Below are 23,585 nucleotides of genomic sequence, written 5' to 3' on the forward strand. Positions count from 1 at the left end.
TCTAGTTTCTTGAGGTTCAAAATTAGGTTGAGATCCTTCTGATTGTTTAAAAAAAATTTTTTTTTTAATGTTATTTCTGAGAGAGGGGAGAATGAGCAGGGAGGGGGAGGGGCAGAGAGAGAGGGAGACAGAACTCAAAGCAGTTTCCAGGCTCTGAGCTGTCAGCACAGAGCCTGATGCAGGGATTGAACTCATGAACTGTGAGATCATGACCTGAGCCAAAGTCAGAAGCTTAGCCGACTGAGCCACCCAGGCGCTTCTCATTCTGAATTCTTAATACGTGTATTTATTGCTATAAACTGTCTTCACAGAAGAGTTTTTGCTGTGTTCCACAGTATTTGATATGTTGTATTTCCATTTTCATTTGTTTTGAGATAATTTTTTATTCCCCTCTTGATTTCTTCTTTGACTTAATTGTTTAGAAGTATGTTGTTTAGTTTCCACAATTTTGTAGAACTTCTCACTTTCCTTTTGCTGTCAATGAGTAGTTTCATACCATTGTAGTTAGAGAAAATAGTTGGTATGATTTCAATCTTAAATTTGCTAAGATTTATCTTGTAGTCTATCATATGACCTGTCCTGGAGAATGTTCTATGTGCACTTGAGAAGAATGTGTATTGTGCTGCTGTTGGATAGAATGTTCTGTATGTCTATTGAGTACATTTGTTTTTAAGTGTGGTTCAATTCGAATGTTTCCTTGTTGATTTTCTTTCTGGATGATTTGCCTATTACTGATAGTGGGATATTGAATTCCCCTATAATTATTGTACTGCTGTCTATTTTTCCCTTAAGATTTGTTATTATTTACTTAATATATTTTGTTGCTTGGGTGTTGGGAGCACGCATATTTACAATTGTTACATCTTTTGATGAACTGACACCTTTATCATTATATAATGACTTTCTTTGTTTTGAAGTCCATTTTGTCTGATAAAAGTATGGTGGGGCATCTGAGTGGCTCAGTAGGTTAAGTTGGCTTTGGCTCAGATTATGATCTCATGGTTCGTGAGTTTGAGCCCCGTGTTTTTTTTTTTTTGTTTTGTTTTGTTTTGTTTTGTTTTTTAAATTCTGCTAAGATGATTACTTGTGTGACATAATGAAAAGCTGACTCAAAATGTTTGTGATTTTTTTTCCCTCTTTTTTTTAGGTACATCAAATTACGGAATGGCTTGCAGGCACTTTTGATTTCAGACCTAAGTAATATGGAAGGTAAAACAGGAGATGCAACAGATGATGAGGAAGACGACGAAGAGGAAGAAGAAGAAGACGATGATGACGATGATGATGATGAAGATTCTGGAGCTGAAATAGAAGATGATGATGAAGAGGGTTTTGATGATGAAGATGAGTTTGATGATGAGGATGAACATGATGATGAGGATCTTGATACTGAGGATAATGAATTAGAAGAATTAGAAGAGAGGGCAGAAGCTAGAAAGAAAACCACTGAAAAACAGGTGTGAATCTTGTTTATTATTATGTCTTTTTCTGATTTGGAAATTCTTTGGGATAAGTCCTAAATTCATGTTTTATTTCTTAATGTAAAGAAGGAAGTATATATTTATCTTTTGATCTTTAGTAAAGGTCTATTTATTCTGTATAAAAATAATATTTAAAAAACATTTTGCTCTGATTAGGAAAGTATAAAAGCTCATTATAGAAATGAATGGAGTATGGAAACCAATTTGACAATAAATTTCATATATATATAAAAAAGAAATGAATGGAAAATAAAGAAAAACTCAAAATGTAATGATCTCATATCATAAGTCTTAGAGGTTTTCACTGGTAATATTTGAGGATCTGTGCAATTCTTAGCTTGGAATAGAGGGATAGGAGAGTATATTATCCTTGGAGGGACTGGAAAAAGAACAGGGTAGTGTAGAATTCTCACCTGGGCCTATGGTTCTAAGCATCCTCATGGATAATTTCCGCTTAGTAATTTCATGTATTTTTTCTCTTTTTATGGGGAGGCACCAAGTAAGTTGGAGGAATTGAAATAAAAATGGGCAGTTGAACTTTGACTCTTGAACAATGTGGGGTTTAGGGGTCCCCATCCTCCTGTGCAGTTGGAAATCCATGTATAACTTTTGATTCACCTAAAACTTAACTACTAATAGCTTACTTTTCCCTGGAAGACTTACTGATAACACAAACAGTTGATTAACACATATTTTGTATATGTATTATGTATTGTATTCTTACAGTAAAGTGAGCTAGAGATAATGTTGTGAGGAAAATCGTAAGAGAAAGTACATTTACAGTGTTGTATCTATTGAAAAATATAAATTAAGTAGACCTGGGCAGTTCAAACCTATGTTGTTCATGGGTCAAGTATAATAACAATAAGTAAATATATCAATAGGGCTTGATAAGGAGAATTTTCCTCTCTAGATATCTTTTAAAGAATGCCTCCATTTTGCAGTAGGGAGTATCTACATTAGAGGATAATATTTTGGAGGCATTATAGTGGGATTGATCAGCAAATGTTTGTTAAAGCTAGTTTCTTGAATACTGATAATATATTCAACATGGTACAGTCAACATACAAATGAAGTAAGGTTCATATTATTAAGACTAAAATATAGATGTCAAATGTATTCTACCATAAGGTGGTCAGCCTTCAGAGATAAAAAGATGTGAGATATAGGTAGTGTAAATATGTTATGAGTAAATCCTTTTGATAGTCACTCTTCCTGGAAAAATTACTTTCTTAAAGAAGATTGTACCAGTTTTTTCACTTTTTTGTTGAAAGGGGATTGAGTCATGTTTGTGAGAAGCTATTTGCCCCTTGCTATGTAGATTATGAGTAATGCCTGTTTTGGGGTAACATGTTAGGACAAGTGGTTTTAGTTGGAAAACTTTAGTTATAAAAACCAAAATACTGAAAGGAAAAATATATATATACATATGCCACTTGATACTTTGTATTAAGGTCTTTATAAATAAATTGGGAACTAATACATTAATTTAAAATAGATCTCATAATTCCAAATAGAGCAATAATAGGAAGAAATTATATAAGTCACAAAGTGAAAAGAACACTGACAGTCAGGAAACCTGAGTTCTAATTCTGGCTCTGTCTCTATCTGGATGGTTTTACGCCTTTTCATTTTCTTATTTCTAAAACAACAGGATTAGATTATATAGGTAATTATTTTTTTAAGATTTTATTTTTTCTTTAAGTAATCTCTCCCCCAATATGGGACATGAACTGAAAATCCTGAGTTCAAGAATCACATACTCTTACTGACTGAGCCAGCCAGGTGTCCCTAGATTATATACATAATTTTTAAGTCCTATTTTAGCTCTAAAACTGATTATGTTATAACTTAATAAGTGAATATTTCCTATCTAAAAGTTTCCTTCTATATCTGTTAGCAACTTTTCCATACTTTGGATTTCTTTATATCATCTGTCAACTGATAAGTAAAACTGTAGGGTTAAAGACTTGTTTTGACAGCCGATTTTATTGTCAAGACATAGTAAAATACTTTAGATTTATTATAGGGGTTGTAAGCCCCTTTGACTAATGAAGATGTGCATCCAGTATTTTGGTACCCCTTTTTATTTTGCTTAGGTGGATCAAACTCTAAATGTTTACCTTTTTTAGAACAGCAAGATCAGATTCTAGTGCTCATTTAAAAATGGTTTAGATGCTGCCTTTCTTTTCTGAAAACTCAGTTGATATATTCCCTCATAAGATATTGATTGCTAATGTTCTAGATCATATTAGAAAGGAATGCAGGAACCTAATGTAGTTTGAAGATGAAATCAAATTGTTTATTCAGCTGCAGTGGTTATACTAGTGAAAGGAAAGATCCTATGACTGATTGTAACATTGGAAATGATTTATATTCATGAATGAATAAGTGTATGCAAAAGGGAAATAGTCTATGTAAGAGATGGCTTAAAAAGTAGCTTAGGGTTTTTCAGTGATTTTATGGTTTAATTTTTATTTGAAAAATGTGGATCTTGTTTAAGGTAAATATGAAAGTTAATAAAAGAAGCGGGAAGAAATAATTTTGAGGTTTTTGGAGAACATTTACCTAATTAAGAATTAACTACTTACCTGAGGCATCATTTTTAGCCCTCTCCATCTTCATCTTCCCAAAAGGAAGTTGTTCTTGATCTGAAAGGTTTGATAAACTAACAAGGTTGAAATTTAAGTATGATACATACAGAATTATGATTTGTTCAGGGTTTTCTTAAGTCAGTTCTCAAGTATGAATTTCTCAAGTATGAATTTCTTGGGTAGATAATTCTCAAGTATGAATTTCTTTTCTAGCAATCGCAGAGCCTGTTTTTGCTGTGGTCAAAGCTGACTGATAGACTGTGGTTTAAGTCATCTTATACAAAAATGTCTTCAACCCTGGTCGAAGCAAGAAATCTTTATGGGGTAGTTGGAGCTGAAAGCAGGTTAGGCACCTATTAAACATCCCAGAACAGGTTAGACTGTAGTTTGAAGAAGTGGATATTCCCCTATTTTTTAACTGAGTTTATGTGCCTACAACTTCAAAATGGGATTTACAGTGTAAAATGAGGCTGTTTGGTTCTTCTGTAAACATATTTTCCATTTATGACACATGGTCAGGCTTTATGCCAGGTACATGCTATTTTTTGAAAGCTCTCTTTTTAGAGGAGTAACCATTTATCAAAGCAGTCTATATCACCAAATGTTAGCCTTTTAAAATTGACATTTCTAAAATGTGGGGAAAGCTAATAATTCAACTTCCTATCCTCAAGGATTCAAATAGACTATTTTCCTCTTCTGTTTTGTGTCTTTTAATTTACAATCACATAATGGTATACCCTAATCATTTTTAGTGCATAATTTGGTATACCTGTTGGCCATCCATTTTGTTAAAAACTCTGATTTGCCCAAGGTATTGGGAGAATACCTACTGATCAGATATATGTTCTGTATATCATCAATAAGAAAAGAAGAACTAAAAAGCCTCTTTAAAGTTTAGTTCTGTAGTTTTTTTTAATAAAGACTTTTTTAACCATTTACTATCTTTATTAAATGTTTTCCTGACATGTTATTTTTTACCCTGTTTTAATAAAAACAAAATTTTCTGAGTAACATATTGAGAAGTCTCACCTCTGATAACTGAGTTACTGAACACATAGTCGTTAATTGCTAAGATCTTTAGAAATAATCTACCTAGATAAATTATTTCTGCAGATTTCCAAAATCTATTAAGTCAGGAAACATACTTGGTTTGGAACTCTGAAATGCTGGCAGGAAATGATATTTGGGTGGGCTGGCTAGTCCCCTTTCCTTTTTTTTTTTTTCTGTTTCTGCTTTTTCCCTTAGGTCTGCACCTGTTCAGCATTTGGGAGGATGGCAAGAGGAGGAGCAGCAGGGTGAAACTGACACAGTTCTGGTGAGTTTCACTATGCTGCTCCTCCTGATTCTCAGGGAAAGAATTTTGTTACTTTCTGTTGGAAACATCCATCTCCAAGTGAATCCTTAATATGTGATGACAGTGTTATTCCTTTAGGATTGACTCACTATTTGCATGTGTTCTACTTACTCCAGTCTGCAGCGGCTCTTTGTGTTGGAGTTGGGAGTTTTGCTGATCCAGATGACCTGCCTGGGCTGGCACACTTTTTGGAACACAGTAAGATCTTTACAGAATATTATTCCTGAGTGTGTTTTTTCCTCCAAATTTGTACAAATTGATTTTAAAGATAAATAACTGGTTTTATAGAAATGTGATATGTTTAATAAAAGACTAAGAAAAACATTTATTTATTTAAAAAAAGTTTTTTAAACATTTATTTTTGAGAGACAGAGACAGAGTGGGCAGGGGCAGAGAGAGAGAGAGGGAAACAGAATCCGAAGCAGACTCCAGGCTCAGGGCTGTCAGCACAGAGCCCGACACTGGGAAGAACTGTGAGATCATGACCTGAGCAGAAGTCGGACACTTAACTGACTGAACTGCTCCAACGCCCTGAAGGAAAAACATTTATTAATATCATAGGGGAAGACTTAATTTTAATCTCCTTGACTGTATAATTTTGTGGATTAGAATGAAGCCCACCTATAAAACTATTTTAAAATGTAGATTTTATTATTGTTCTGGTATGGTAAGGCCAACAGATCAGGAGATAGTTGCCCATCTCTAAGAATCTTATAACCTTGGGAAGGACTGCCTCTTCCAGGGTAGCAATGCCCCAAGCTGTCAAACATTGGGAATACAGAAAATAAAGAGGCATGATTAATACCAAAACAAAACAAAATCTTCAGTTTAATTATGAATATACCTAAATAAAACCTGTGTGGTTGCTGTACAGTTATAAATTTAAGTCTATATTTGTTTTCTTGAATTATTTATTTATATTCTGATTTTCTAAGCTATTTGAGGGTAAACATGCACCTTAGGACTTTCATAGTAACAATCTGCATATATGCTAATACTTACATTTTAACCTTTTTATAAATATTTTTAAAAAATAAAGTGCTTAGTTTTTTTAGTATAAAACTAATAGATGAGCATTATGGACAATTACAAAAGCAGAAATATAATGAAGAAAGTATTATCCAGGGATAAGCATTGTTAGTATGTTGGTATATTTCTTCTGTTTGTTTTGTTTTGCACATGAGAAATTTCATTGTTGATAATAACATTGTCTACATCTTTGTGTTCTTTGACTTTGTGTTCTTTCCACTTAGTGGTATTCATGGGTAGCTTGAAATATCCAGATGAAAATGGATTTGATGCCTTCTTGAAGAAACATGGGGGTAGTGATAATGCTTCAACTGATTGTGAACGTACAGTCTTTCAATTTGATGTCCAGAGAAAATACTTTAAGGAGGCCCTCGATAGGTAACTAACTCAAAATGTATTTTTATTTTAATTATCTAACGACATTTTACAAATGGAGACATTGGACATTTTTCTATGGTATTTCTTTTCAAGCTGTACTCTAATTCTGTAGAATTGTCATACTTTATCTGGAGAAATGAGCAAACTATTAAATGCACCTTGGCTCTTGTTCTGTAATATACTTAGTCTTTGTGTTGAAGATTACACTGAAACCCTTAAACACCTTTGAGTTTTATAAATAATGTATACTCTATTGGCTCATTATTGCGATTATTTTTTCTAATTTAGTAGAAAATATGGAAAAACAGAAGCAAAAAAGGGGTAAGATTGTTCCTAATTTGATATCTAAGGATAACTATGGTTAATGGTTTGGTGTATGGTCGTCTATATTTTTAAATGTATTTAGGATTATTATTCATATTCTATTCTATTTTTATTTTAATTTTTAAATTTTAATTTCAGTATAGTTAATACACAGTGTTAAATTCATTTCAGGTGTACCGTATAATGATTCAACAATTCTAACTATTACTAAGTGCTCATCAAGATAAGTGTATTCTTAATCCCCTTTACCTATTTGACCCATCCTCTTACACACCTCCCCTCAGTAGTTAGTTAAGCGTCTGATTTTTGAGTTGTCCCTTTTCTTCCCTTTGTTTGTTTGTTTTGGTTCTTAAATTCTACATATGAATGGGTCCTTTTTATATTTTATTTTATTTTATTTTTTTTTTAATTTTTTTTTTTCAACGTTTATTTATTTTTGGGACTGAGAGACAGAGCATGAACGGGGGAGGGGCAGAGAGAGAGAGGGAGACACAGAATCGGAAACAGGCTCCAGGCTCTGAGCCATCAGCCCAGAGCCCGACGCGGGGCTCGAACTCTCGGACCGCGAGATCGTGACCTGGCTGAAGTCGGACGCTCAACCGACTGCGCCACCCAGGCGCCCCCCTTTTTATATTTTAAACAAGACCTATCATTTTTATACATCATGATGTAATTTATAAAACCTAATTTTAAGGGATTGTGTGTTATTTTTATTGTATAAGGAATAACATAATCTGTTTAACAAGTTACATATGATTGGTTAGTTGAATTGTGTTCAGTTTAAAAAAAAATTTTTTTTTTAACGTTTATTTATTTCTGAGACAGAGCGTGAGTGGGGGAGGGGCAGAAAGAGAGGGGGGAGGGACACAGAATCCAAAGCAGGCTCCAGGCTCTGAGCTGTCAGCACAGGGCCCGACGCGGTGTTCAAACTCACAGACTGTGAGATCATGACCTGAGCCGAAGCCAGACGCTCAACTGACTGAGCCCCCCGGGCGCCCCTGTGTTCCGTTTTTAGTATTTGTAATGCTGTGATGAATATCCTAATCTCTGTGCACATCTTTAATTATTTTTTAATTAAGTTCTAGGAAGTAAAATTGCTGAGTATATTTGCATGTGTATTTTTTTTCATGCATGTGTATTTTTTTTGCATTTTTAAGGATTTTTTCTTTTTTTGAATTTTTTTGAATACTTCTATTACTTATTTTTTAAAATTTACATCCAAGGTAGTTAGCATGTAGTGCAATAATGGTATCAGGAGTAGAATCCAGTGATTGATCTCCTACATCTAGCACCCAGTGCTCATTCCAACAAGTGTCCTTCTTAATGTCCCTTGCCCATTTAGCCCATCCCCTCTCCCACAACCCCTCCAGCAACCCTCAGTTTGTTCTCTGTATTTAAGAGTCTATGTTTTGTCCCCTTCCCTGTTTTTATATTACTTTTGCTTCCCTTCCCTTATGTTCATCTGTTTTATATCTTAAATTCCACATGAGTGAAGTCATATGATATTTGTCCTCTCTAATTTCGCTTAGCATAATACCCTCTAGTTCTATCCATGTTGTTGCAAATAGCAAGATTTCAATTTTTTGATTGCCGAGTAATACACCATTGTATGTAAATATACCACATGTTCTTTATCCACTCATCAGTAAATGGACATTTGGGCTCTTTTCATACTTTGGCTATTGTCAATAGTGCTGCTATAAAACATTGGGGTGCATGTGCTCTCTTCTGTTTCATTCTTGATTTTATTTATTTGTGTCCTTTCCTTTTTCTTTTTGATCACATTGGCTAGGGATTTATCAATTTTGTTAATTCCTTCAAAGAACCAGCTCCTGGTTTCATTGATCTGTTCTGTTTTTTTTTTGAGATCATTGATTTCTGCTCTACTCTTTATTATTTCCCATCTTCTGCTTGTTTGGGGTTTTATTTGCTGTTCTTTTTCCAGCTCTTTAAGGTGTAAGGTTAGATTGTGTATTTGAGACCTTTCTTCATTCTTTAGGAAGGCCTGGATTGCTGTATCCCTCTTTTGACCCAAAAGGGATCAAATCTGCATCCTGGAGGTTTGGGGCTATGGTGGTGTTATTTCATTGACTTCCATGTACTTTTTAATTTCCTCTTTAACTTCTTGGTTAACCCATTCATTCTTCAGTAGGATGTCTTTTAATCTCCAAGTATTCGTGGTCTTTCCAAATTTTTTCTTGTGAGTGATTTCGAGTTTCATAGCCTTGTGGTCTGAAAATATGCATGGAATGATCTGGATCTTTTTGTACTTGTTGAGGGCTGATTTGTATCCCAGTATGTGATCTATTCTGGAAAATGTTCCATGTGCAAGGCTTTTTTTTTTTTTTTTTTAAAGCTTTTGATACTGTAAAATTGTTTTCCAGAAAGTTTCTGTCCATGTGTTAGTAGAGTTTTGATGTCACAAGGTTGCAGACCAGAGTCTACACTAGAAAATTCTAGATAAATATAAGATTGAAATATAAAAAAAGAAATCTTGGGGTGCCTGGGTGGCGCAGTCGGTTAAGCATCCGACTTCAGCCAGGTCACGATCTCACGGTCCGTGAGTTTGAGCCCCGCGTCAGGCTCTGGGCTGATGGCTCAGAGCCTGGAGCCTGTTTCCGATTCTGTGTCTCCCTCTCTCTCTGCCCCTCCCCTGTTCATGCTCTGTCTCTCTCTCTCCCAAAAATAAATAAACGTTGAAAAAAAAAATTAAAAAAAAAAAAAGAAATCTTGAATTTGATCAATATAATGTAAGCCCTCTGAGGGCAGGGATTTTTATCTATTTACTTGTTGATATCTCTCTGGCATCCGGAATTTGATAGATAATCTATACCAATATTTGTTGAGTGAATTAATACTGTTTCTTTATAGAAAAAATTACCATAAAATTAACCCATAAATGACCAGAAAATTCTCAAAACATGACAAAAATTCAGTTTTCTTAAAGAAATTGTCTTTTCCATTAAGAGATTTTGACCCATAAGTTGAAAGCATATGCCATTCTTCTCAACGGAATAAATATTTATGTTCCTCTATCCCCAGTAAACAACTCTTTTGCTAAAACAGTGTTAAAATACCATTAAAATTGACAATATTACTTTGATAACATTTATAATAGGATACAACATTCTAGTTTTTCTTCCTTAATCTCTAATATGGCTGCCTGTGTTCAGTGAACTATTTAAAAACTAGCTGTTTTTAATTGTATATTTTATTTTTTTTTTTAATTTTTTTTTTAGCGTTTATTTATTTTTGAGACAGAGAGAGAAAGAGCATGAACGGGGGAGGGTCAGAGAGAGGGAGACACAGAATCTGAAACAGGCTCCAGGCTCTGAGCTGTCAGCACAGAGCCCGACGCGGGGCTCGAACTCACGGACCGTGAGATCATGACCCGAGCCGAAGTCGGCCGCTCAACCGACTGAGCCACCCAGGCGCCTCTTAATTGTATACTTTAGAACATGCTCATAGCACACACATTTGATACTCAGTGTATTAGTTTCTGTAATTAAACATTTAATTTGAAAATAACCAAAAGATAGGGACAAAACTAATCAACTAAGGCAATGCAAATCATGTTCAAGATTATCTTTCCTGTGAACTTATAAAATCAAGAATACTCTGAGGATGACTGCATGTTTGCTCTTGTTTCAAAGTTCTTAGCTCCCAAGATTTCACAAAATCCAAACAGATATTTGTAAATGTGGAGAAATCTTGAGCGGTAGTCAAGTTGAATTCTCATGACTTTATATTTGGTTAAAAAAAAAAACCAAAACCCAAAAAACAAAAACCAAAAGACCAAACCCCAAAACAAACAACAAATAACAATACCCCTAAACCGAAAATACCCACATTTGATTATGTCTAAATATAAAGAAGGAAAAAGCCTATTTTGATGGAAAAAAGATTAGGTGAAGAGTATGTTGAATAAATTCTGACCACCTCAGAGTTAATGAAGCATGGTGTAAAGTCTAGTTAAAGAACTTATTTCATTTCTTCTTTGGAGACTATCCATTTTTGATTTGAGGACTGCTGTAGGAAATCAGAAGATATTTATACATTTGTTTCTACTTAGAAAAAAAGAAGCTACCAGAAATAAAAAGAATGCTACTATATTAATAGAAAATAATTAGAATGTCATCATGAATTTATGACATAAATGATAGTGGTAGAGCATTAAGTATTGTATCCACTATAATTTATATAATATACTTCTACAATTACTAAGGAATAAAAAGTCTTTTGATTATTTGGAAAGGACTCCTATAGCATGTATTAAGTGCTAGGATTTTTTAATAGGTCAGTAAATCCAATTCCTTCACACAGGTCACATTGTTTATTAATATCTTGGATCATATAAGTAAAAAGTTGAGGCAATGACTGAATTTTTACTCTGGTAAGTAAATGAGAATGGAAGCTGCTTTTGCCCTGATGGCATTTGCTAATTTCAATATATTTGGACTTGGCTACATCATCGTTTCAGGGCAAGAGCAAGAAATATCAAAACCCTGAATACCCACAAAGTGGGGTATCTAACAGGAGATCTTCCTTATAGTAATCTGGGACTCAGGTTGAGGAAGTGGATCAGGCATCCAAAGAAATTACAGCCTATTCTCAAAATGCCTGAGTTTTCTGGTGAACTTCAAGTCTTCATTGTGAATTAAAGTGGCCCAGAACTGGTAGTGTTCTCAGATGCCTGAGAGAAGCAAACACAAGTTCTTTAAAAAGAAAATGCTTGCATTGATAGATAAATGGATGAAGAAAATGTGAAATATGTCTACATAGATATAGACAATGGAGTATTATGCAGCCATAAGGTGGAAGGAAATCTTGGGGTTCCTGGGTGACTCAGTTGGTTAAGCCTCTGACTCTTGATATTGGCTCAGGATGTGATCTCTAGGTAATGAGATTGAGCCCCCTATCAGGCCACCCCTGCTTGGGATTCTCTCTCTCCCTCTCTTTCTGCCCTTCCCCTGCTTATGTTTGCTCTCTCAAAAATAAATAAACATTTAAAAAAAGGGGGGGTGGGAGAAATCTTGCCGTTTGCAACAACAGGGATGAACCTAGAGGACATTAAGTGAAATAAGCCACACAGAAAAAGACAAAAACTGTATGATCTTAACATATGTGGCACCAAAAAAGAAAAAATATAAAATAATAATAATAATAATGATAATAATAATAATAATAACAATAAAATAAATAAGAAGGAAAAGAAAATCCAAACTCTATAGAAACAGACTGGAATGGTGGTTACCAGAAGCTGGGAAGATGAGGACATGGTGGTCAAAGGGCACATGTCTTTAGTTATGAGATGAATAAGTTCTCAAGATAAAGTGTTCAGCATGGGGACCGTAGTTAATAATACTGTATTGTACACTTGAAGTTTGCTGAAAGAATAGATCTTCAACTTTCACACACATACAAAGAGGAAATTATGTAGGGTGATGTGTTAATTGTAATCACTTCAAAAGGATACGTAATCAAATCATCACATTGTGTGTTTTAAATATATATAGGGTTTTTTTGGTAAGTTGTACTTCAAATAAATGTGCAAAAGAGAAAAAAGAACAAGAAAATTCTTCATCCTAGGCTTTGCATTGCTCCTATAAATAGTTTTTCAAGTAAAATGATCAGCATTTAGTCAAACGTAAGCAGGCACACAAAACAAGACATGAGTTAAAACAGAAAACAAGGATTAAAAAAAAAGTGTTTATATATTTTGGATTGAGAGAAGGTGGAAGGGCAGAGAGAGAAAATAAAGATTTTTAATACATTAGAAATCTTAGGCATTGGAATGGTTAGACAAAAATTATAAAAATGTTTGCACTTTCTGTTTTTAAAGAAAGAAGGCACAAGTTTGAATATAGTTGCAAGGAATAGGCAACTGTAACGTGACCTATGAGATTTGGATAATAAAAATAAAAAGAATATCTTGAACTGAGATAGGATGATTGAAATTGAAAACCTAAAGTTCTGGTTTGGGCACCTGGGTGGCTCAGTCGGTTGAGTGTCTGACTTCTGCTCAGGTCATAATCTTGCGGTTTGTGAGTTTGAGCCCCACATTGGGCTCACTGTGTCAGCCTGTCAGCACACAGCCCACTTCAGATCCTCTGTCCCAATCTCTCTGCCCCTCCCCAACTTGTGCTCTCCCCAAAATAAGTAAATGTTTAAAAAAAAAAAAAAAGGAAAACCTAATTCCCTGGTTTAAGAAAAGAGTAGATACGGTTGAAGACAGAATTAGTGAACTGAAAGGCTGAAAGGCCAAAAGATGTTCCAAATGCAACATAAAGAGGGGGGAATAAATACAGAGAAAAAGAAAAGAGGCATAAAGGATATAGCAGAAATGTCAGTATATCTCGGAGTCTTAGAAGGTGGGAGAGAAAAATAGAGAAGACACAGTATTTGAAAGGTTGATCATTGGAAACTTCCCAGAACATCAAATTAAAGGTTAAAGAAACCTAACAAATTCCAAAGGTGGACGTTCAAGGAAATCCAGAGGTGCCTGGATGGCTCAGCTGGTGGAGCATGCGACTCTTGATCTTGGGGTTGTGAGTTCGAGCCCCATATTGGGTGTAGAGGTTACTTAAAAATAAAATCTTTAAAAAAATTAAAGAAATCCATATGTAGAAAAACATAGTGATTTGAAGAAAACCAAATATAGGAAATGTTTGCCAGGTTAAAGGTCAAATTTCCTTCAAAGGTATATTAGATTGATAAATGACTATTCAGAGTAGTGAAAGGTGAAAGACAGTTGGATATCTGCAATAGCCTGAAAGAAAATAACTACCAACCACAAATTCTATACCAAGCAAAAATATCTTTAAAAAAAAAAATTTTTTTTTTAATGTTTGTTTATTTTTGAGAAAGAGAGAGAGACAGAGCACGAGCAGGGGAGGGGCAGAGAGAGAGAGACACACACACAGAATCCGAAGCAGTTTCTAGGCTCTGGGCTGTCAGCACAGAGTCTGATGCAGGGCTTGAACTCACAAACCATGAGATAATGACCTGAGCCGAAGTCGGATGCCCACCTGACTGAGCCACCCAGGTACCCCAAGCAAAAATATCTTTCAAGAATGATTGTAAAATAGACCTTCAGATACACAATTAAGTTTGCCACCAGCCAACTTACTGAAGGAAATTTCTGAAGAATTTATTTCAGGCAGAAGGAAAATGAAGATCAGAGATGAAAAAAAGAACAATGAAAGTCATTTTATGTGAATAAATATAAATGAACATTGATTAAAACAATAGTGAAAATTTAAAAGTACAAAATTAAAGCAACAATGGCATATCAGTCAGGAGTAATGGTAAATGCAGTAAAAGGTATTTTGAGGGGTAAGGTATTGATTAACATTAGACATTGATAAGTTAAAAGTTAAAAGGATGCATGTAATATTTTCTAGGGTAACTTCTAAAAGAACAGGATTTGAGTGTAAAACTTCCAAACCAGCAAAGGGAAGACATTTGGAATAATTAAAAATATTGTTTTAATTAAGTGACGTTAGGTGGCGTCAATTCTTAATTTCAAAGGAACTCACAAAAAAAAGAGAAATCAAGGGAGGCTACATGAAGGAGGTGTGTTTTCTAGGACCTGAAGGATGAGTACAAACTGGTTTGGGCTGGAAGCAGCATAGGAGCCAAGACCCTCTACCCTCTTCTTTTTAAATGTGTATTTATTTTTGAGAGTGAGAGTGTGAGCAGGGGAGGGGTAGAGAGAGAGACAGGATCTGAAGCGGGCTCTGTGCTGAGAGCAGAAAGCCCAGTGTGGGGCTCGAACTCATGAACCGCGATATCATGACCGTAGCCAAAGTCTGACGCTTAATTGACTGAGCCACCCAGGCACCCCAAGCCAAGTTCCCTTTTTTAATGACTGATAGAGTACTTGCTTCCCAGTGAAATCTCTTCTCAAGTGTTAAGAGTTGAAGTTGGGACATGGCTGCCCAATTTGAATGAAAAATTTCAGCCTCCCCTGCAACAACAAGGAGTGGCCTTGTGGAAAGTCTCACCATAAGTGTAAATGTAAGAGAGATAATGTCTGAACTTACACCTCAGCTGGAAAGTAAATGACTCTGAAAGTCACATGTTGAAAACAACAGTGCCATTATAAGCCTGAGTCCCTGAAAGTCTGAGTGGAGGAGAGCTACCTACTTAATCTGGTTCAATCCAGCCTGGACTGTCAAAGTTGCAGGAAATAAACTTCTGTTTTGATTGAGTAATGACATTTTTGGCCCTTTTGTTATAGCAGTTAACATTATATGTTTGTGTGTGTGTGTGTATTTCTTTTTACAAAAACAATTATCATACCATATGTACTATTTCACTTAAATGCATAGTATCAGTACATATCTTTCTATAATTTTTTGAACCTTTAAGTTGAAAGAATAGTACAAATGATACCCATTACATTTTCTTGTTTATTTGCTTTATCTCTCTATATATTCTTTTTCTGAACAATTTCAAAGTAACCAGGCTTCATGATACTTTACCCTTAAATACGTAAATGTGCATCTCCTATTGAAACAGACATTCTCCTACAATGCCATAATACCATATCTTAGGAAAATTTAATAGTCCCTTACATTATCTAATATGTAGAGTGTATTCAAATTGAATTGTCCTCCAATTATTTTTTAGCTGTTTTGATCTATGATCCAATCAAGGTACATGCATTGCATGCAGTATGTCTCTTTAGTCTGTAGTTCTCAGATTAGATAAATTCGTAGAGACCAAAAGTAGAATAGTGGTTGCCAGGGACTAGGAACATGGGGAAAGGGAATGACTGTTAACGGGTATAGGGTTTATTTAGTGGGCAATGAAATTTTCTGAAATTAGTGTTAATGTTTTCACAATCCTGTGAATGTAGTAAATCTGTTCAATTGTGCACTTTTTATTTATTTTTTTAATTTTTATTTATTAAAAAAAATTTTTTTTCAACGTTTTTATTTATTTTTGGGACAGAGAGAGACAGAGCATGAACAGGGGAGGGGCGGAGAGAGAGGGAGACACAGAATCAGAAACAGGCTCCAGGCTCCGAGCCATCAGCCCAGAGCCTGACGCGGGGCTCGAACTCACGGACCGCAAGATCGTGACCTGGCTGAAGCCGGACGCTTAACCGACGGCGCCACCCAGGCGCCCCTGATTTTTATTTATTTTAGAGAGAGAGTGCGAGCAGGGGAGGGGCAGAGAGAGAGAGGGAAACACAGAATCTGAAGCAGGTTCCAGGCTCTAAGCTGTCAGCACAGAGCTGACGTGGGGCTTGAACTCCTGAACTGTGAGGTCATGACCTGAGCTGAAGTCAGATGCTTAACTGACTGAGCCACCCAGGTGCCCCAGTTGTGCACTTTAAAAGGGGGAATTTGGGGCGCCTGGGTGGCGCAGTCGGTTAGGCGTCCGACTTCAGCCAGGTCACGATCTCGCAGTCCGTGAGTTCCTGCCCCGCGTCAGGCTCTGGGCTGATGGCTCAGAGCCTGGAGCCTGTTTACGATTCTGTGTCTCCCTCTCTCTCTGCCCCTCCCCCGTTCATGCTCTGTCTCTCTCTGTCCCAAAAATAAACGTTGAAAAAAAAATTAAAAAAAAAAAAATAAATCTCTTAAAAGGGGGAATTTTGCAGTATGTGAATTATTTCTCAGAGTTTCAAGAAAGTTAGATGTGGGTTCTTGAAAAAACTGATGAAATAGTTAAGCCTTTCACGAGACTGGTCAAAGGGAAGAAAAAGTAACTTGCAAATGTCAGGAATGAAAATGAATATGACATGATTTTTCAGATATTGAAAATATAATAAGATTTTGAATACTTATGCCAGTAAGTGAAAAAAGAAAAAAAGAGAAGTGTGTAATTCTTAGAAATATAATTTATAAAACCCACACAAGAGAAATTATAATTAAAAAGCTTTTGAATAATCTGGGGAGCCTGGGTGGCTCAGTAAGTTAAGTGTCCAACTTTGGCCCAGGTCATGATCTCACAGCTCGTGGGTTCAAACCCTGTGTTGGGCTCTGGGCTGACAGCTCAGAGCCTGGAGCCTGCTTTGGATTCTGTGTCTTCGTCTCTCTCTGCCCCTCCCCCACTTAAACTGTCTCTTTCTCTCAAAAATAAACATTAAAAAAAATTTTTTTTAAGTTTGAATAATCTTATAACAAAGAAATGAATGTGTAATGAAAAATCTCAAAAATCAACTTTTAGGTTTAGAGGTCTACAAAAAATTGAAGGAATAAATAATTCCTCCCTCCCTCATTTATGAAGGTAGTATGACCTCTTGATATATGAAAGTGTAATATAAAGAGAACTGTAGACCATACTCACATACAAATAGCAATAAAGATACAGTAGTACTGAGTTGGGTTGAAAATTATGAGGTAGGGTTAACATGAGAAAATTAATTAATGCAGTTCATCACATTGTCAGATTGAAGGGAAAAATATGTAGAAAATATGTGGTGAAATTCAGTATCTGGTCATCAAGATGTTCTTAGCTAACAGAGTGTAAGTCAACTTTCTCAAGATGATATTTGATATTTTAAACCAAGCCTTATATTTAATGGTAAAACCTGGAAAGCTTTCAAGTTGCGATCAGATATAAGAAGGAGATGCAGATTGTGATCACTTCTATTTAACATAATTTATTAGTGTGGCTTGATACATAAAATAAAAATGATAAAATTGATAATGTTTAATATATAAAAGTCAGTAGTATTTCTCCATAGCAATGATAGTTAAAATACCTTTAAAGCTATAAAAAATAAACACTCAGAAATTATTCCAAAAATTAGGTATAAAGACTCTTTTTGGGGAATATATTAAAACCTTATTGTGAGATTTTAAGGAAGAGCTAAGTAATTTGAGAAAAGTACTATTCACGGATTTGAAGCTTAATTTATTTTTAATGATACCTGTTTTCTTTAGTTAATGTATTGATTCAGCGATATTGCAACCAAGATCTCAGAAGATTTATGTAGTTTTAAATAAAAAAACCTAAGTCTAAAATTTATAAGGAAAGGCAGAGGGCTAATTATTTTTGCATAGGAAAAATAACAGGATAGCAGGACTTACTAGATACTAAGATTTGTTTTGTAATTATGACATTATGGTATTAGAAGTCTAAGCAAAGAGACCAATGGAACAGAGCAGAAATCCTAGAAATAGACCAACACATATGTAGACACTTGCTTTTTGATAGGGGCACTGTGTAACAGTGATTAAAGAACTTTTTAAAGAAATGATTCCAAGATAATTGGGCTTCTATAAACTTGACTTCTTCTCAACATACACAAAAAGTCAATTCCAGGTGGATTATAGACCAAAAAGTAAAAAGTACAACTAAAAGTTTTAGAGATGAGTATAACTTTAGCCCCAGTAAGAATTATCAACAAGATACAAAAAGCACAAAAAATAAAGAAAACTGATACTACATTATATTCATCAAAAGATACCATAAGGAGTGTGGGAAAAACAAGTATAAAGTAGAAGAATATATTTACAACACACATAACCAAGGACGTATATTTAAAATAACTGTTGGGGCACCTTGGTGGCTCAGTGGGTTAAGCGTCTAACTCTTTGATTTTGGCTCAAGTCATGATCTCATGGTTTGTGAGTTGAAGCGTCCCTCATGGAGCTCTGTGCTGACAGCACGGACCCTGCTTGGAATTCTCTCTCCCTCTCTCTCTCTGTCTCTGCCCCCACTCTCCGCCAAATAAATAATTCTTTAATTTTAAAAAAGTTAAAAGTAACTGTCATTTTTAATTATTAGATTATATGTATAATTGTATGTAACATAATTAAATATTATATAAAATGAATATATATTAGAATCAAGAAAAAAATACAACATAGTAGAAAAAAGCCTTAAGTATTTTACCAAAGAAAAACTTCAAACGATTAATAAATGTATGAAATGGTAATCAATCTCATTAGGAGTCAGGAAAATGTAAATTAAAGCCAGTATGAGATTTAACTGTACTCTTGAAAGTTGTAGTAAATTTTAAAGTTTGATTATACCAGGTGAGGGTGAGGTTTTGGAGGAATGGAGGAATTGGAACTGCTGATAAAAATTTTGGTTTTAGCTAGTGATGTTGAACATATGCTTGCATATACTATTACCTAGGAGTTTTTTCCTAGATTTATACCTAGACAAACTTGTGCAAATGTGCATATTACACATTTGTAAGAATTTATGGTAGCATTGATTGTAATGGTCTAAACCTGTAATCAGCCTGACCATTTGCAGTAGCTTGGATGAGTAACTTCATGCAGTGGAATATTCTACAGCAGTGAAAATAAATGAACCATAGCCACATGTACCATCGTGGATGACTATTAAAATAAATAGGTAAATAAGTCAGACATAAAAAATACATAAAATATATTTCCATTTATAGAACATAAAAAATAAAACTGGATTGTTTAGAACACGCATTCTCAGCAGGGAGCATATTGTTCCCATTGGTGGCAAAAATTGGTTCTTTCTAGATGAAAAAATGTTCAATATTATAATGGTTTGTGGCCCTCCAAAGCTTAACCCTAGCTGGCAAAATCTTTACTTAGTATTTAATTTCTGTTTTTAATTTACTTGAGTATCACGTGAGCACCATTTACAGTGATAAGAATTCATAGAAGATAATACAAAGCACATTCACTGTCAGTGCTACAAAACTGGTGCATAGATGATTGGAGAACTTTGAAATGATTGTTTGATCTTGGAGTCATCACTAGAGGTGATCTGCATTGCATGTGCCAGTTGGTTTCATTACCTGCTTTGTGGGTATTGATACTCTGTGCTTTTGTATATGACTTTGGAATTAAATAAAAATATTCTACTTTATTTAATTGAACAAGTTATTTAACCCATTAGTTATGCCAAGTACTGAAAGGAAAATTTTGATTGTCTTAATATCTAGTAGCCAGTTAAGCTGGAAGTTTCTTTTTGGATCAAGCAAAAGTGAAAAGTTTACTAAAAATTGTAGGAAATTAATTTTTTCAATTGCTTTTTTTTTTTTGCTGGAAAAATAGATGTTAATTAAAATTTATTTGCATTGCTATTATTAATAAATGGATACACATGTAATTTGATGCATCACAATTTAAATTACATTAAAAAGCAAATACAATTATAAAGCAAAGTAAAATATTTGATAGCCTTTAAAATTTTAACTTTTAACTTAAAAAAGTTAATCATTTGTAACCCTGCATTGAATAAGAGTAGGCTTTATATACCTTATATGAAATCACAGATATACATACAGATAAACAGTGTATCTGTGATATTAAAAGTTCAAAGAGAGTGATTAGGAGAAAATCTGAAAAGGCTCCTTAGGTCAAGAAACACTGGTCTAGAAGTACACATATGTACTTATATGTACAAACTATAAAGCAGAGAAGTGATTATCATAACATTTAGGATATAGGTGCCGGGTGCTTTTAGAGTTCTGACAGTGTTTCTTGGCCTGGGTCGGTTTCTTGACCTGGGTGGTAGCCGCTCAGACTTTTACCTTGTAGTTATGCATTATTTTGTTTTGTTTTGTTTTGTTTTGTTTTGAGAGAGAGGGTGCAATGGAGTGAGAGGGAGAGAGAGAGAATCCCATGAGGGGCAGAGAGGGAGAGAGAGTGGGGTGGGGCGGGGAAGCAGGGCTCATGCTCACCTGAAGCAGGACTCAAGCTCACCTGAGGCAGGGCTCAAAGTCCCCTGAAGCAGGGCTGGAACTCTTGATGGAACTCATGAACCATGAGATCATGATGTGAGCCAAAGTCCAATGCTTAACCGACTGAGCCACCCAGGTGCCCCTATGCATTAGTCTTTATGTCCATGTTTTATGAACTTTTCTGTATGGGTATTATAGATCATAATGAAAAAAAGGTAGTTTGTAGACTTTAAAATACAGAAATGCAGAATATTACTTAGATTTTACATATCATGATTATGAACTAAATTTCCAACTTAGTAAATTTCTTAAAAAAACAGATGAACAGATGAAAAGATTTTTATGAACAAAAACAAATGCTAGGGTTTTTTTGTGTTTTGTTTTTCAGATGGGCTCAGTTTTTCATCCATCCACTAATGATCAGAGATGCAATTGACCGTGAAGTTGAAGCTGTTGATAGTGGTAAGAGAAGTGCTTTATATCTTACGACTATTTCTTGCATTGACTAGTTATTTAGCACATTTATCATTATTATCACTGGACCATTTTATCCTTTTATCATAAAGGGCAAAATTAAAATAAATGTGTCATATTCTTGAACCATTAAAATGTAATTCATTGTAGATTTGAAATAAAATAATGATAGATTTGTTTTTCAGTCTAGTTTTTGAGCATTTTACCATAGTGACTAATCTTTTGCAGGACAGTAGCTTAATTCTTTTTTTTTTTTTTTAATTTATTTATTTTTGAGAGAGGGAGAGAGTGTGACAAGGGGAGGGGCAGAGAGAGAGAGGGAGACACAGAATCTGAAGCAGGCTCCAGGCTTAGAGCAGTCAGCACAGAGCCGGATGCTGGGTTGAACCCACTTACAGCGAGATCATGACCTTGCAGAAGTCAGACGCCCAGCCAACTGAGCCACCCAGGTGCCCCAGGACAGTAGCCTAATTCTTAAAGTTAATACCAGGTGTTAAAACTTTAAAAGTTAACATAACTCTTTCTGAATGAAGAGACATTTTCTCTGAAGCTTTAAGTAACATTCTGATACTTAAATAGCTCATACTGGGGAGTGCCTGGGTGGCTTAGTCTATTAAGCTTCTGACTCTTGATTTCAGCTCATGTCATGATCTCACGGTCGTGAGATTGAGCCCCATGTCGGGCTCTGCACTGGGTATGGAGTCTGCTTAAGAGTTTCTCTTCCCCTTTTCCTCTGCCCCTCCCCCCTTCAAAATAAACAAATAAATAAATGGTTTATCCTTTGTTAGGTCTATGGCTTGAATTTTGGTAGTTCTGAAAACAGTTGTGATATATTTATGAATAAAGAAACTAAATCCCTGAATAGGAAATGCATTTAATTTTGTTAACAGTTTTTCTTGTCTTTAGGATTTAAAGAATGAAGACCATAAGGAAAAACTGTACTTATATAGGGTGAGGCTTCATTACAGAGCCATGCTATAAATACCGTTAATTACAGAGTACTGATAAATAGCACCACCATAGAATGGCCCTGCTTGCCTTATTTTAGCATTGAAAACAAATAATACTAGACTTGAGGGGACTTTCGGTTCATATAGGTTAGGCTTGGCTTGCCACAGCCTAAGAGGCAGATTTCTGTTCTTGTTTCTCTTCTTTGTCTTAATTCATTGTTGGGTTGTAATGACTTACTGCATTCATTAAGAGGAGTAAACTGTAGATGGATAGAAAGAGCCGTCTGCCTGGACGTCAGCAGATTTTTGTTTTACTTATAGAAATTTAACTGACTGTGGCCCTCAACTTATTTGTAAAAGAGGGTGGGACGGAATTTTCTTCACTTTCCTTATTTGCCTACCACACTATCTCTTTTATCATAGCCCAGATAAGTATTTGTTGAGTGGTTGATAAACCAAAATAACCAAGGAAAACTCTGAAAGTCTTTCTTACTTTTGAAGAAAGCACCTTCTGTCTTAAGTACTTTGAAGTATTTTTCTTCATACAGTTTCTAGATTGGGTTGAAGTGTTGGTGTTTACACAATCTTTAATTTGGTTTTTATAAGTTTAAGTTAGAATATATTTTATTTTGAAATATGCAGAAATATATATATGGACATATACATGTGATATATGTACATACATACACATGTACTAAGTAGTTTTGGTTTAAAATTAACTTAAGGTAAAGGCTTTGTTTTTTTGTTTTTGTTTTGTTCATTTATTTGTTTTGATGATAGGAGACCTAGTTCAATTTGTGACCTGATACAGATAGCTAGATATATGTCATTAGTCACTTAACCTTCTAAGTGTGAAGGGTTTACTTGAGATCAGGGAGATGAGGTTGCTGTTAAGTTGTAACTGGTGTAATAACTTTAGTATTCATTAACGAGTTTTGAAAGCTCAATAATCTGGTGTTGTTTTCTTCATTCAGCTGTGATAGTCTTTCTTCTATCATTCTTAACTCATTTGCATGTTTTCAGTTGCCTGCTTGCTTGGATGGCCCATTCCATGTAAGAGGAGTTGAAGGGAGATTCAACTTTCCTGGCAGATTCCTCTTCTCATTTTACTTTTATAAAAAAATTCCTCTCTACCTGCTTATAAAAAAGATTCTTTCCTGGGTTTTTAATTTATTATGTAGATCTAACTTCATTACTCTTATCACTGTGCCCTGCATTGGCAATCTGTTTTGGGCCTAATCTTTCAAAGGAGTGGTTATACAGTTAAATATTTTTTTTTTTTTTTGTCTTTTCAAATGTTTATTGGCCATTATGTAAATTGCCTACTCAAATACTTTATCTGTTTCTTTTTTTTAATCTTTTTTTTTT

General features: G+C 34.8%; 1 protein-coding gene across 1 annotated transcript; it reads left to right on the plus strand.

The window, feature by feature from the left end:
* Window positions 1-1,117: 1,117 nt before the first annotated feature.
* On the plus strand, window positions 1,118-21,317 carry LOC121022522 (nardilysin-like). Its single transcript, XM_040463703.1, has 6 exons — window positions 1,118-1,457; window positions 4,289-4,419; window positions 5,321-5,390; window positions 5,546-5,627; window positions 6,683-6,836; window positions 21,182-21,317. Exons 1-6 carry the CDS (start codon window positions 1,203-1,205, stop codon window positions 21,300-21,302), a joined length of 813 nt encoding a protein of 270 aa, XP_040319637.1. The 5' UTR covers window positions 1,118-1,202; the 3' UTR covers window positions 21,303-21,317.
* Window positions 21,318-23,585: the final 2,268 nt, after the last annotated feature.

Source organism: Herpailurus yagouaroundi, unplaced genomic scaffold (genome assembly GCF_014898765.1).
Source record: "Herpailurus yagouaroundi ecotype Mexico unplaced genomic scaffold, PumYag 417, whole genome shotgun sequence".
Classification (NCBI taxonomy): domain Eukaryota; kingdom Metazoa; phylum Chordata; class Mammalia; order Carnivora; family Felidae; genus Herpailurus; species Herpailurus yagouaroundi.

Excerpts from the sequence above, each read along its gene's own strand:
- LOC121022522 (XM_040463703.1), top strand. The coding sequence starts at position 1,203 with ATGGAAGGTAAAACAGGAGATGCAACAGATGATGAGGAAGACGACGAA. Across the intron at positions 4,420-5,320 it reads GTAGTTGGAGCTGAAAGCAG|GTCTGCACCTGTTCAGCATT; the intron begins GTTAGGCACCTA and ends TTTTTCCCTTAG. Across the intron at positions 5,391-5,545 it reads GTGAAACTGACACAGTTCTG|TCTGCAGCGGCTCTTTGTGT; the intron begins GTGAGTTTCACT and ends TACTTACTCCAG.